General features: G+C 42.6%; 1 protein-coding gene across 1 annotated transcript; it reads left to right on the top strand.

The window, feature by feature from the left end:
• The first annotated feature begins 422 nt into the window (after positions 1 to 422).
• Positions 423 to 6,642, top strand: LOC145414027 (peritrophin-44-like). The gene is made up of 4 exons (XM_080283594.1): positions 423 to 461; positions 704 to 864; positions 4,917 to 5,020; positions 6,302 to 6,642. Exons 1-4 carry the CDS (start codon positions 423 to 425, stop codon positions 6,640 to 6,642), a joined length of 645 nt encoding a protein of 214 aa, XP_080139720.1.
• The last annotated feature ends 7,144 nt before the right edge of the window (positions 6,643 to 13,786 follow it).

Genomic DNA, 13,786 nt, shown 5'->3' with positions numbered 1-13,786 from the left:
TATCATCCCAATGGAAATTTCTGAAACCATGCAGTGGATAACCTTAGTGAAATTGTGGTGAAGTTTGTGTGTACTGCCCAAAGACTTTAACGCTTCATTTCTCTGTTAAGTGGTTTTTCGGAGTGGCTCATTCATCAAAAATTAAAAATATAGATTGGAATGGTTATGAAAAGTAACACTCAATCATTTTTGCAGATAAAGTGGGGAAGATTAAGAAAAATATATACTGTAACATGTTTGCATTTGCTAGGGAAGATCCGAAGGTCAAAGAGAATGGAAGGGATGTCTGGGTTTGATAGGTGTTAGTGGAAGTAGCCAGTGCAGGGCGTGGGGTGTGGGCAGAGTGTGGGAAGGGGCCAGGTGGGGGCAGATAGCACAGACAGTATATACAGAGGTGCCAGCTTCTTCATCGCTCAAACAACATGAAGGTTATTCTCTTGACAGGCGCCCTCCTCGCTCAGGTGGGCTGTTATGTAGCTCTCATGTTTTCATTTTGCTGTTTAAAAATGCCTCCTGTTTTTCTGATATATAAGTATGGAGTTCGCCTGTTCGTTTATATTTTCTTGATTGACTCCCTCCTTTCTCAAGTGGCTGTGTTATTTCTCAAGCTTTCATTTAGATATTTGAAAATGTCTCCTGTTTTTCTATATATGCATGTAGTCCACCCTTTAGTCATTCTTATCTAATCTACGCCCTTCCCCAGTTGTCGGGCGGCAGTTCGCTCTGTGTGCCGGACTGCTCCATGTCGAGTGAGGGAGGCAAGGTAGCCGATCCCACCAACTGCCTGCGGTACTACTACTGCAGCGACCCTGACGGTAACGGGGTCCTGGTGCCGTCCCTCTCACCCACGAAATGCGACGACGGGTGAGTAGGTCCCTCTCATCAAAGTAGGTATTCATGTCAGTTAAGCAGCCTCCCTAACACCTTTTCCTATGTGACTTATTTTATCTCTTTAATGCAAGGAAGAAAGGTCCCTCTCATCAAGCAGGTATTCTTGTCAGTTGAGCAGGCTCCCTAACACCTTTTCCTCAGCGACTTATATTACTTATTTTCTTAATGCAAGGAAGAAGGAACCAAAGGCAAGAAACCCTCAAGATTGTTCCTTCCAAGAAAAAAAATAAAAACAAAATAACAGAGTCAAATTCTATGCTACATAAATCCTTCCGACATCGACATTGCATAAATAACATACAAAGGGATATTGACCACCCATATCCAAAAATAAATCGCTAGGGAGCAGGTGTTAGGGAGCTTCCTTACCCGACGAGAATGCGAACCCAGGACCCTCGCTTGGGCTAATAACAGTACTCCCCATCTCAGATCTGAAAGAGGAGTGTAGGTATACTCTCTTTACTCTAACTTGGCCTAAAATTTCCATCTCTCCATCTTGAATGCTGAGTTGTGAGAATGGATTGACACCATGTTATGATGCTAGTCACGAAGAAGTGCCATGAACTTTATATAAAGCGGAAGTATTGTCCCTTTCCGCCACCGAGCTACGTGAAATAAACTGCAAAAGGACGAAAATCTGGGCCAAGTTACTGTAAAAGAAGTATAGTCTTGGTGGAGTCTTACTGGGAGAGGCACATTGATGATAAAAGTCTATCTATCTATCTATCTATCTATCTATCTATCTATCTATTGCCAATCCCTTTAATCCCGTCTGGCCACAAACAAATCGCCTCCATGTCGCCCTATCCCCTGCCATTGCGCTGCCCTCCCCTCCAGCTCACATCCCACCTCTCTCGTGATAAAAGTGAGGGGTGGTAATTTTTTCACCTAACACAAGCTAATTTGTTGGCCTCTCAAAATTTATGGCTTCGTTATCCAAGACACACCATAGAGAGGAGATTTATGGCCAAGTGAAGAGGAAGTTAGAAGTTATCGTGGCAATATTACGACACAGGAAACTCCAGTGTAAAGTGGCTGAGATTAGGACAGCCCTCTGGATAAACAAAACACTGCTCATTAACACCGACACGCGTATTTGTCGGACGGTTACCTACGTCGTCTAATACACCTGAAGTTACGATTGTCAGTCTGAGTAAATGTCAGCCTGAGTATCCCTGTCAAGAAGAAGAATAACTAAAAGAAGAAGAGATAGAAGAAGAAGAAGAAGAAGAAGAGAATGAGGAGAAGAAGAAGGAGAAGAAGAAAAAAGGAAAAAGAAGAAGAACCAGACGAAGAAGAAGAAGAAAAAGAGGAGGAAGAAAAAGAGGAGGAGGAGGAGGAGGAGAAGACGAAGAAGAAGAAGAAGAAAAGAGAAGAAAGTAAAGAAAAAAGCAAGGCAAAATGACCTATGATTTTTTTGCGTGAGGTGATCAGTAGGCTAGGTCAGTGGTAAGTTAAGGCTGTTTCGTGTCCAGTTAGCCCCTCAAGTACATTATGGCCCTGCTAGGTCAGCCTGGGTCAAGTTGGGTCACTATAAACAATGTTACATCATATTTTTAACTACTTTCAGTCTTGTCCAGTTGAGTTAATTTTGGTTCATTAATTCTCTCTGTGTATAGTTTTGGCAGGCGGTTGGTGGTTTGCTGACTTACCCCAGAATGCCTCCTACCCACCCTCCCTGGCACAAATCGTTTCTGTGCTACACTATAAGTCTTAAGAAAATATGATAAATATGTATATACCTCATGATCTCTCTCTCTCTCTCTCTCTCTCTCTCTCTCTCTCTATAACCCCGACAGACTTCATACGCATTTTGGTGACAGAAATTTTCATATACGTAAAACTCTCATGAAAATGCTGAGGGGGTTGAAGTTAGTTCACGGCCAATTTAGGTGAGTTCAGGGTTATGTAGGATCAGCTGAACTATTTTTACTCTCACTTGGCCTAAAACTGCCACTGCTCCGAACTGAATGCTGGCTTACAACAACAGATTAACGCTAGAATATGATGCTACTCGCGAAGAGGTGGACTGGAAAGGGTAGAGAACCGCAGCATAGCCTTTTGGCACCATTGAGCTGTGAAATATGCTCCCAAAACACGAAAATCTGGGCCAAGGTGAGATGAAAGCACTATATGTTCTTCTTGCCAAATAAGATCCATTCCGACTGCCTTAATCGAGCCCAACCTTAATCGAGTCCAGGTTTTTCTAGCTTTAAATAGGTCAGTTTAGGACCCCTCCATATTTGACTGACGAGGGCACATCACATACTTCACGATCTAATCAGGTCAGTGTATACAAAGCCATGTCATTTCAGGATCATTCATTTGCACTTGGGTTCATTTAGGTTCAAAGTGCAGTCAAGGCCTTCACACTCAGTCACGTCCAGCCATCTTAAACTTCTCACACCAGACGTGCTCAGATTCACCTATATCAATTTGGGTCTTTTTCAGTCAAGACAGATGCCTTTAGTGCTTCACAGGTCACTGTTTATCATCATATCGACTAAGATATGTCGATTTAGGTCATGTTACGCCCTTGAAGGCTGAATGAATCACTCTGGCGCGATAATCAAAGACGGTAGATGAAGCTCACATTTGTAGACGGAGATATATTTACCAGTGTCCACCGAAACTGTTTGGTAAATATATTCTCCGTCTATAAGTGTGGGTTTTATTTAGTGACCATGAAAGTTTGTGCCAGTACTGAGCGATATCGTTGTAGCGGTTTTAGAGATGAGACAGTTCGGAATTTTCAGCTCCTATAACGTTACTAGAGGCTCACCCATAAAATCAGATAATGCAGTTTTCTTTGGGTCTTGACTGTGAGCGCGTTTTAAAAATGTCAGTATTTCTTGTCGATACAGGTCTTGCATGAGTGCGTGAGATGAGCCAGAGTGTCAGGGACTTTTCTAGGCAAAGAAAAGGGAACCAAAACCAAGGAGCCAGCATCTGGTTGTTCCCTCAAAATAAATAAAGATAAATAAATAAATAATAAAAGACAGGCTCTTAGTGGAGACGCGTGAGGAGGACTGGTTACCCTGTGTGTGTTGTAGGGCATCTGGCAGTCGAGGGAATCATCATCATCATCATCATTACCATCATCATCATCATCATCATCATCATCACCATCATCATCACCATCATCATCGTAGTCACCACATCAGAACAGAGATGGGTGGAGAGGGTGGACAGACGCGGATGAAACAAGCAAGGAGAGTAGTGGGTTTGGGGGAAATGCAGCCTGCGAAGATGAGCGTTTAGGTAGACTGGTAAGGAGAAAGGAAAAGACGAGGAAGACAAAAATGTATGGTGTTGGCAGAGACATCCGGATGGGACGGGCAAAGGTGGAGATTGAGGCTATGAGTGGATGGACCGGGACGAATAAACCTCATGAAAACGGGCGCTGTATAGCACTGGCGAGGAAATGGTATAGGTCACAGAATTTTGTTGGAATTTCGATGTGAGGAGTTGAAATGGTTGGGACAGGTGGTGAGGAGGGAGCTGGACGAGCTAGGGAGGTGGTAGGTGGGGGGATAGGAAGGTTAATACACCGTGTGAGGATGAGTGAGGATGATTGGTTGTACTGAGCGTGGTGATGTTTTGAGTTGATGTTTTCTTCAGCAACAACAAAGTACGCGCTGCTTACATATACCTGGAGTCTCCTGGCCCAGTCGATAGGGTACTCGGCTCGCAACCAAGTAGGCCTGGAAACAAGTAGGCCTGCAACCAAGACAACCTGCATCCCAGAGGGCCTGCAACCGTGTAGTCCGGGGTTCGCCTCCTGGGTCAAACACAGAATCTTCGGATGGGGTCTCCTTTGCCCCCATCTCTTCCTTACCTTGAACTAAAATAGGGACCTGTGGGTAGTGTCCTCTCTCTCTCTCTCTCTCTCTCTCTCTCTCTCTCTCTCTCTCTCTCTCTCTCTCTCTCTCTCTCTCTCTCTCTCTCTCTCTCTCTCTCTCTCTCTCTCTCTCTCTCTCTCACACACACACACACACTCAAGTAAAAATATCTCCTTTCTTCAGGCACTACTTCAACGCTGCTGTGGGTGACTGTGCAGTAATCGTGCAGGGGGAAGAATATTGCACTGGCCTCTGCACTCCCTGCGAGGTGCTCTGCGAGCTTCCTGGTGAGTCAAGTACAATATATATACTCTCTTCATTTTATCTATCTATTTATGTCAGACACCTTAATCCCGTAAGGGCTGGCCACAAACAAATCGCCTCCATGTCGCCCTGTACCCCGCTCTTTCACTGCCCTGCTCCCAGCTCACACCCCCCTCTCTCATATGCCTCTCCACTCCATCCCTCCATCTCACGCTTGGCCTCCCCCTCCGTCTCCCCCCGTCCATCTCACTCACATACACTCTGTTCATTTTACCTGACCTAAATTTACCATCTCTCAATCCTGAACACTGAACTGAGTATAATAACACTGGAATATTGTGACAGTCACGAAGAAGTGCTGTGGTAAGGATGAGGGGTCGTAATAGCGTCCTTTTCTCCCACTGAGCCAAGGAGAAGAAGCTGCAAAAGACTGAAAATTTCTGGAAGGCTAAGAGGGACGTTTGTAATGTTTGTATGTTTTTTAAAATTTACTTTTGTGTATATTATTCGTGAATGGAGGGATGGAGTGGAGAGGTATATGAGAGAGGGGAATGTGAGCTGGGAGCAGGGCAATGAAATGGCGGAGGACAGGGCGACATGGAGGCAATTTGCTTGTGGCCACCCCTTACTGGATTAAGGCGTCTGGCAATAGATAGATATATAAAGTACAGTGCTCTCCTAAAGTCTGTCCACTTTACCTTGGCCAAAAGTTTCCATCCCTCTTTCTTCAGTGCTGAGTTGAGGCAATAGATTAACACTACAATATGATGCTAGTCACGAAGCAGTGCTACAGAAAAGATGTCAAGAGTCACAGTATTGTTTCTTAATGTCACTGAGCTCCATGAAATAGGCTTCAAAAGGATGAAAATATGGGCCAGCTTAAAGTGAATGAAGTGTAGTAGGTGGCTAACACTCAGCTGTATATTTTGTCTCAGTAAACTAATTCACTCTTGTTTAGATCCGTGAATTAATGTTGACACTGTGGCTTCTCTATAGGAATATTTCGACACACTCCCATTGTGAGTATTAGCATGTGCCATTCGTGGTGTTTGTGTGTGTGTGTGTGTGTGTGTGTGTGTGTGTGTGTGTGTGTGTGTGTGTGTGTGTGTGTGTGTGTGTGTGTGTGTGTGTGTGTGTGTGTGTGTGTGTGTGTGTGAGAGAGAGAGAGAGAGAGAGAGAGAGACGGACAGAGAAAGAGAGGGGGAGGGGAAGACTACTGGACATCCATTTTGATTCACAGGCACAAAACTATGAGAGTAATTCAGTGCAAAACTTTGATGGAACAGGCATTTCTCTGTGAACAGGCACAATTATACCGGACCCGTGGGACTGTCACCTGTACACCGTCTGTCTGGATGATGGCGTCCTCGAGTCTTCCTGTTCTTTCGACCTGCCCTACTACGACTACGTCACTGGCCTCTGCAGCGACGATCCTGGTGTTTGCTACGACATTTGCGACCCCTGTGAACCGTACTGCGCCAGGGAGGGCAAGGTACCGGATCCTGAAAACTGCTACGGGTACTACTACTGCGACCCGCCTACTCTGTCCCCCTTCTCGTGCCCCGATGGTGAATATTTTAACGTCGATGCCCTGATTTGCGAACAGGCTCTGGAACCGAACTGTACGAACCTGTGTCCTAACTAATCCTCAATGTTTTGTCCTTAAGCCCTTCAGCGTGGAAATCGCGTTAAAAATTCAAACCAGACGATTTTATTCAACGCTCCTTTTCAACGCTGATGCTGGAGGGGTTAATTAAGGCTGCGTCTAGGTACTGCAGTTTGAGAAGTCCATCCTAAACTGTATTAATTCATCTGACAGTAATAACAGTTGAATAAGAATCACTATGTTACACTGAAGTAGTTAATTGCACCTAAACTGACTTCATAGGGCAAGTTTGTAGTGGCCAGAACCGCTGATGCAATTGGAAAAGAAAAAAAAAAAGAAAACCAAAAAAAGGAAACTATAGTTGGTTTGCTTTTATCTAAAGGAGCTTGATAACTTGCACAACTTGAATTTTAAGTCGTGGTTTTATGACTTACAGCGAGGGGTAGGAGTCTCCTTGGTTACTAGCCAAATCGAACCACTCTGACTTAACCTCACCATTTACCAAGCAATAGGAAGTTGGGGATTTTTGTCAGACCCCTAGTGAACGCCCTACAGTACCGTAAATCAATGCCATTTTACATTTACGACAACCTTTTGACTATTTGTTGTGCAAGTTTTAAAAGACTGTGCATCACCTGAGCGATACAAACTGGGATGATCTTTCCATAACCTCAAGACCTCTCATTTCGTCTTTATCAGTCTCTCATACGCAAAGATCAACTACCATCTTACTCATTTTCAACAGTAATGCAAGGCCAGCACGCTACACTGAGGACTTCATAGGGTTCCAACAATTTACTGTATTTTCAACGCAACTTTTTCTATGTCTTCCGTATGTGGGAAAGTTACGGAGACGTTTGTTAGCTTCTTGTTCTTCTTCTTCTGAGTTTTCCTCTATTTTGTTTCCTGTGAACAAAAATAAAGTGATATCGATACTGTCTTTATTTTTCTCTAACACCCAGGTAGATAGCGAGAGAAAGCCAATGTACAGTAACGTTATATCAGTCATTTGTTAAACAGGACTATGTCAGTTGTACAGTTGATCTTTGCTATCGCCAGGTGTATTTCCTGATATTTAGTTTGATAAATAAAATTAGTTTTGTTTAAGCATAAGAGAGAGAGAGAGAGAGAGAGAGAGAGAGAGTGCGCGAAATTCATTCTGTACTAAACCATTCTCTTGCATAATTAGCTGGCATGATAAAAACTTCTTGGGAAAATATAGAATGGTATACAGTATCCATCACATCTTATTGCTTCCCTTCAACACGATAACGCATTAGTATATTTTTTGCTACCTCCCAAATTTTCAACATAAGAAAGGCCTCGTAATGAAGAGGATAATGGAGAAAATATCGAACAGCAAGATTATAATAAGAACTACGTTATTGGAATGAATTTAAGCGGTATTTTTGAGAGAGCTTTGAAACAGCTTTGAAAGTTTAAAGTCATGACATTTTTTGGGAAGATCTTAGTTATGTTTTATCATCTACGGCAATATGTATGTTTATATGTTTGTCTCGCAGCCTCTTCGTGGTTTAACTTCTAAAAGCTTTATCCTTGAAACTGTATTTATTTTTATAGGTTGCTGGTTATCGATCTTATCTGCTTTGCGTTCAGTGTAAAGATCTTGGGCCAACGTCAAGGTCAGTGGAGCAAAATGAAATCTAACCCAGTGAAGCAATTAGATATTTTAGTTCAAATTTTGCACCTTGGAAAACACCCTCTCACTCACCCTTCCCCAAACCAACCATTCTCTGGCTTTTTTTTTTTTTTTTCCTACAACCCTACCCTGCATCAGTCATAAAGTGTACAAGATCACCTGCAAACTTTTCCTCGTTAAACATCAGGCAATGAATTCGAAGCAAGGAGAGTGAGACTTGTGACGTCGAAGCAACTGTATCGTTTGTGGAGGCTGCGGGTGGATGGGAAGGAGGGTGTGAAGAGGGAGGTAAGAGATGAAGATGTGTAGGTGTGGCAGTGAAGTCCTTGCCATTTGTTGTTTTAGAGTGTTAAGATAGATGGTAACGATTAATTTGACTTCACAACCCTCGTGTGGCTTACCAGTAAATGTGTATAAGCTATATGTAAACCATGGGTGTAAGAAGGAAGCTTAATCTAACCCATTCCCTTCCCCTAAAGTCCACCGTCAATCTGCCTCGCTCCCTCGCTGGTCATGTTAACGAGATGAAAGTGTCAGACAAATTAGAGAGACACCAGCTCTTTAAAATTCCCCTCTCTGTTTGCTTAAGGTGCGGAAATGTTAATCTGTTGCCAGAGATGTCGAAGTAAGTGCATGAGTATTGACTTTAATATGAGACACCGAACCTGAAGCCGTCTGTGATCACGAACCATAGTAAGCTGGGTAGTGTAATGACGTGAATTGAGATGCCACTGCACATTACGTAACTGGAGTACAACCTATATCGCAAACCCAACACCTGTACTGTATGAACATCCATCTCAGCTCATACTAACTCCCGTAAAGGTAAGTGTGTGTGTGTGTGTGTGTGTGTGTGTGTGTGTGTGTGTGTGTGTGTGTGTGTGTGTGTGTGTGTGTGTGGTGATTCACGGTGATGGTACGTGTGTGTGCGTGGCTGCGGGTGTGGCTGCGGGTGTGGCTGCCGGTGTGGCTGCGGGTGTGGCTGTGGGTGTGGCTGCGGGTGTGGCTGCGGGTGTGGCTGCGGGTGTGGCTGTGGGTGTGGGTGTGAATATGAAGGTGGAGATAAAGGATTTTTTATCACTAAAGTCAATGACTTTGGCAATAATAAACTTCTGGTGGTTCTCACAGCAATCTCTTCAGTTACCAAGCGTTGACGCACATTGGTCGTATCTTGAAAGGTCGTACAAAACACACACACACACACACACACACACACACACACACACACACACTGGATGTATACCCTCTCTTATCTCAGAAATTTTCCTTCTTCGAATTATGTTAAGGAAAAATCACGAGTAAAGGATGTGCTCAGAACAGTAATTCACAATAATCAGTTTAAGAGGAACTGACTATTTTTACTTTTAAAGAGACAAAACAAATCAAAACAAAGCAGTAAAAACAATCAGTAAGAGAAGTATATTAGAAAATCCAGTGTATTTTTTTAATGCAAGAAAGAAGGAACCAAAGGCCAGGAGCAAGCAAAATTGTTCCCTCCAAGAGAAAACAAAAAGATGACAGAGAGCCGAATTCAAGATCAGTTCATTTTGAGATGCCTGGACACATTGCGTTTGAAAGACAGGAGATTAGAGACAGTATGCGTGCTACAGGCCAAAATTCTTTCTTTAGCTAACTTCTACGGTGGAGTGAAAGTCAATGCCTGTCACTGATCTTAATTCTGGGCCATTTTATTCTTCATCACCACCTTGGCTGTCCTCTTCTGTCACTGATACAGCTGGTGAAGAAGTCTCAATTCTTTTCTATCCTAAATCACGTAATTCACTTTGTACAGCATCCTACCCGTATCCCTGACCGCCTGGGAGACAGCTCTAACAAACTCCTATCTTCCTTAACTCTGATCCTCTCCCAGTCAGTCTTATTTCCGTAACCTATCTTATTCCAGTGTAGCCTGTGGACCCTCCCGAGAAGCGGAGTTTGTATCAGTACGGCGTTGTTGACTAGGAGGTTCTTAGGCAGCATCCTAGGGTTTTATAAGGTTAATGTAATATGCTATGCGACAGACAGTTTGACCAGGTATGTTACGTGGTTGATATTTGCACACACACACACACACACACACACACACACACACACACACACACACACACACACACACATGACGTCCGTTAATCTAGTGTGTTAAAGCCCTTGAACCGGATTGAGCTCGTAAAGATTTGCATTTGAGGAAGATTGGAGCTTCTTATTCATATCATGCTACTCAGGGTCGTGTAAAGCTGGTCGCCCTAACTTTATACGTAGGGAGTGAGTAACCTTGGCTCAGTTAACCTACGCTCCTTACTGATAGACAGACAGAAGTGATAGATAAGATGATGCAATGATAATATTGATTCTTAGCATTAGCTCAAACAATTTTTTTACGTTATGGTTCTGCAAAAAAATATGTTGAACTAACTTATATAGCTTAGTCAGATAAACAGGGCTGCTGGTGAAGAATTGCTAAACAGTTAAATTCTGTGAAAATTCCGAAGATAGGGAAGGTAAGAAATCTAAACTAGAGAACGTATAATTTTATCTATCAATCTGTCTATCTACCGGGATTCTATTTAGTTATTTGTCTATCTGTTTATTGTATGTACATGCTTGTCGTTATCCACACCAGCGGAACGGCACCTGAAGAAAGGAGTAACAGCCTCATTCACTCACTCTAGTTCTCTCAGCTGTCGCATGTTAGAGTCAACACAAAGCAATTTTCAACCAAGCACAGCCAAACCCAGCTACTTTACGGCTTACCCTAGACCCTTCCCTTCTGGCTTGTTATAGATCATACCCAGTGAATCATTCCCCCATAGACCAATTCATTTCAGTTTGTTCTAGTCCATATCCGTCTCTTACTCTCCTAGATGCTGTCTTTTATCATACAAAAGCTCATTCATACAGTCTTTCCACCTACTCTTAGGCCTCCCCCTTCCTCTCCCTTCCTTCGTTTCTGATACGTACATTTTATCAATCTCACATCACCCATCCTCTTCAAATGGCTACACCTCTTAAATACACTTATACTGCATCTACCTCCATACATTTCTTTATTATCTCGCCCAAACACACCATCTCGCTCCTCACACACTTTCTATCCAGCATTTTCACCATTTTTCTGTCCCTAGCATTCATGTCCCACGCTTCACATTAAAAAAAAAAAAAACTCTTTCTGCATCACTAGGGCTTCGTACAGACGCACAAAATTACCTTCCCAACGTCTGACGAAGACATACCGTAGCGGAAAAATCGAACCATCTGAAATATGCTTTAGTAGAGACGGGGTTTTCACTCTGTTTCGCCAGTTGTAAATTTTCTTAAGACGTAATTGAGAAGATGGTTGTTTCTTTGACTGTACACATCCACTTTCTGGACAGACGCTGATTTTTCCCTCCACACACCTCTCAACGCTTCTGATAAGTTTACCTCCACTCCTATCCAATGTCTTACTTCGTGTGCCTCAGTTTTATCTGCTGTTCTGTCCTCCAAATACCTAGAATGCGTCACTTCCCCTAAATCTCCTCACTGGGACTCCCATATCGTGACAAAGACAAAAAGATGCTGTGGACTAGATCGCTCATCCAGTGTTTACAAAGCGTTGTTTACTCCACCCACTCCATCATTAACCAGTAATTGTGAGGAGGAAATAAACTGGTCAGGTTCAGTTTTCCCGCCATTTCTTGGGATACAGTCGGTGAAAAAAAATTACTTGACTAGCTTTACTGGCAGAGGGGAAACGAGTCCATTACACTCAAATATTACTATGATGATATTGTTGGTTGACAGTAGTTGTAATCATCTTGACACTGGTGATGGTGAAAAATGGTAACAGTGGAAGTCATGTGGTAGATGGCGGTGCTCACCATCCACTCACGTGACGTAGTGCAACCTTCAAGTGCCTCTACACTGAGTGATAAGCCAAATGGTTGATTGTAATCCAGGAAGCCATTTACTACGCTCACCACATAACCAAATGGACACTTAGTGGTTTGGTGGGTTAAGGTGGTCCAGCTGGATGGGACACAGGATGGTTGGATGGGACACAGAAGGGTTTATATCCAAGGGCTGGTTGGGGTTTATCGCCCTCCTTTAGCAAGTTACTCATGAAATGCCACCCAGGGATGAACGAGGCTGGTTACCCTCACCTTAAATGTCGAAATGAGCTGATGTATGGATGGATGGACATGATGCAAGTGAAGATGATGTAAGTGGAGATGGTGGACATGATGAGTGATTATAGCGGTGGTAATGATGATAGTGGTAATGGTGGTAATGATGATAGTGGTAATGGTGATAATGATGATAGTGGTATTGATGGTAATGATGATAGTGGTAATGGTGGTAATGATGATAGTGGTAATGGTGGTAATGATGATAGTGGTAATGGTGGTAATGATGATAGTGGTAATGGTGATAATGATGATAGTGGTAATGGTGGTAATGATGGTAGTGGTAATGGTGGTAATGATGATAGTGGTAATGGTGATAATGATGGTAGTGGTAATGGTGGTAATGATGATAGTGGTAATGGTGGTAATGATGATAGTGGTAATGGTGGTAATGATGATAGTGGTAATGGTGGTAATGATGATAGTGGTAATGGTGATAATGATGGTAGTGGTATTGATGGTAATGATGATAGTGGTAATGGTGGTAATGATGATAGTGGTAATGGTGGTAATGATGATAGTGGTAATGGTGGTAATGATGATAGTGGTAATGGTGGTAATGATGATAGTGGTAATGGTGGTAATGATGATAGTGGTGTTGGTGGTAATGATGGTAGTGGTGTTGGTGGTAATGATGATAGTGGTGTTGGTGGTAATGATGGTAGTGGTAATGGTGGTAATGATGATAGTGGTGTTGGTGGTAATGATGATAGTGGTAATGGTGGTAATGATGATAGTGGTAATGGTGGAAATGATGATAGTGGTAATGGTGGTAATGATGATAGTGGTAATGGTGGTAATGATGGTAGTGGTAATGATAATAGTGGTAATGGTGGTAATGATGGTAGTGGAGATAGTGATAATGATAGTGGTGGTAGTGGAGAAGGTGGTAATGATGATAGTAGTAGTAATGATGGTGGTAATAATAGTGGCTATATGGAAATGATGGTAGTGATGATAGTGACGGTACCTATTTGTCAAACATTACAAACCTCTTGTTCTGGTGATAAGGGCAAGGCTGTTATGTTTACTTGATACACTGTTTATAAGTATCATATCTTTTTATTCATACTCTCTTCAAAATCTCAAGTTGGCTGTTAATCTTTTATTGTCCTAACCTGAATCTGTAAGCAATATTCATTTGTATTTTAAAGGCATATATTTAAGAACTACAATAAACCTGTATTGTACATTCTCCAAGGACTGCACTTCAGAAAATTTTAGTACCGTAACACATCCCAGATCGGAATGATACAAAATTATCAGTATTGTTGCTGAATTCGGTAGTATTTCTAAACTCTACTTTAAAATTTTACCCTGACACCTTCCTCGTCCACAAGAGCATGAAAACATTTGTAAC

This window comes from Coenobita brevimanus, chromosome 98 (genome assembly GCF_032717465.1).
Source record: "Coenobita brevimanus isolate Jiangsu-jjx chromosome 98, ASM3271746v2, whole genome shotgun sequence".
In the NCBI taxonomy this organism is placed as follows: Eukaryota; Metazoa; Arthropoda; class Malacostraca; order Decapoda; family Coenobitidae; genus Coenobita; species Coenobita brevimanus.
This window is presented reverse-complemented; position numbering and strand designations above follow the sequence as displayed.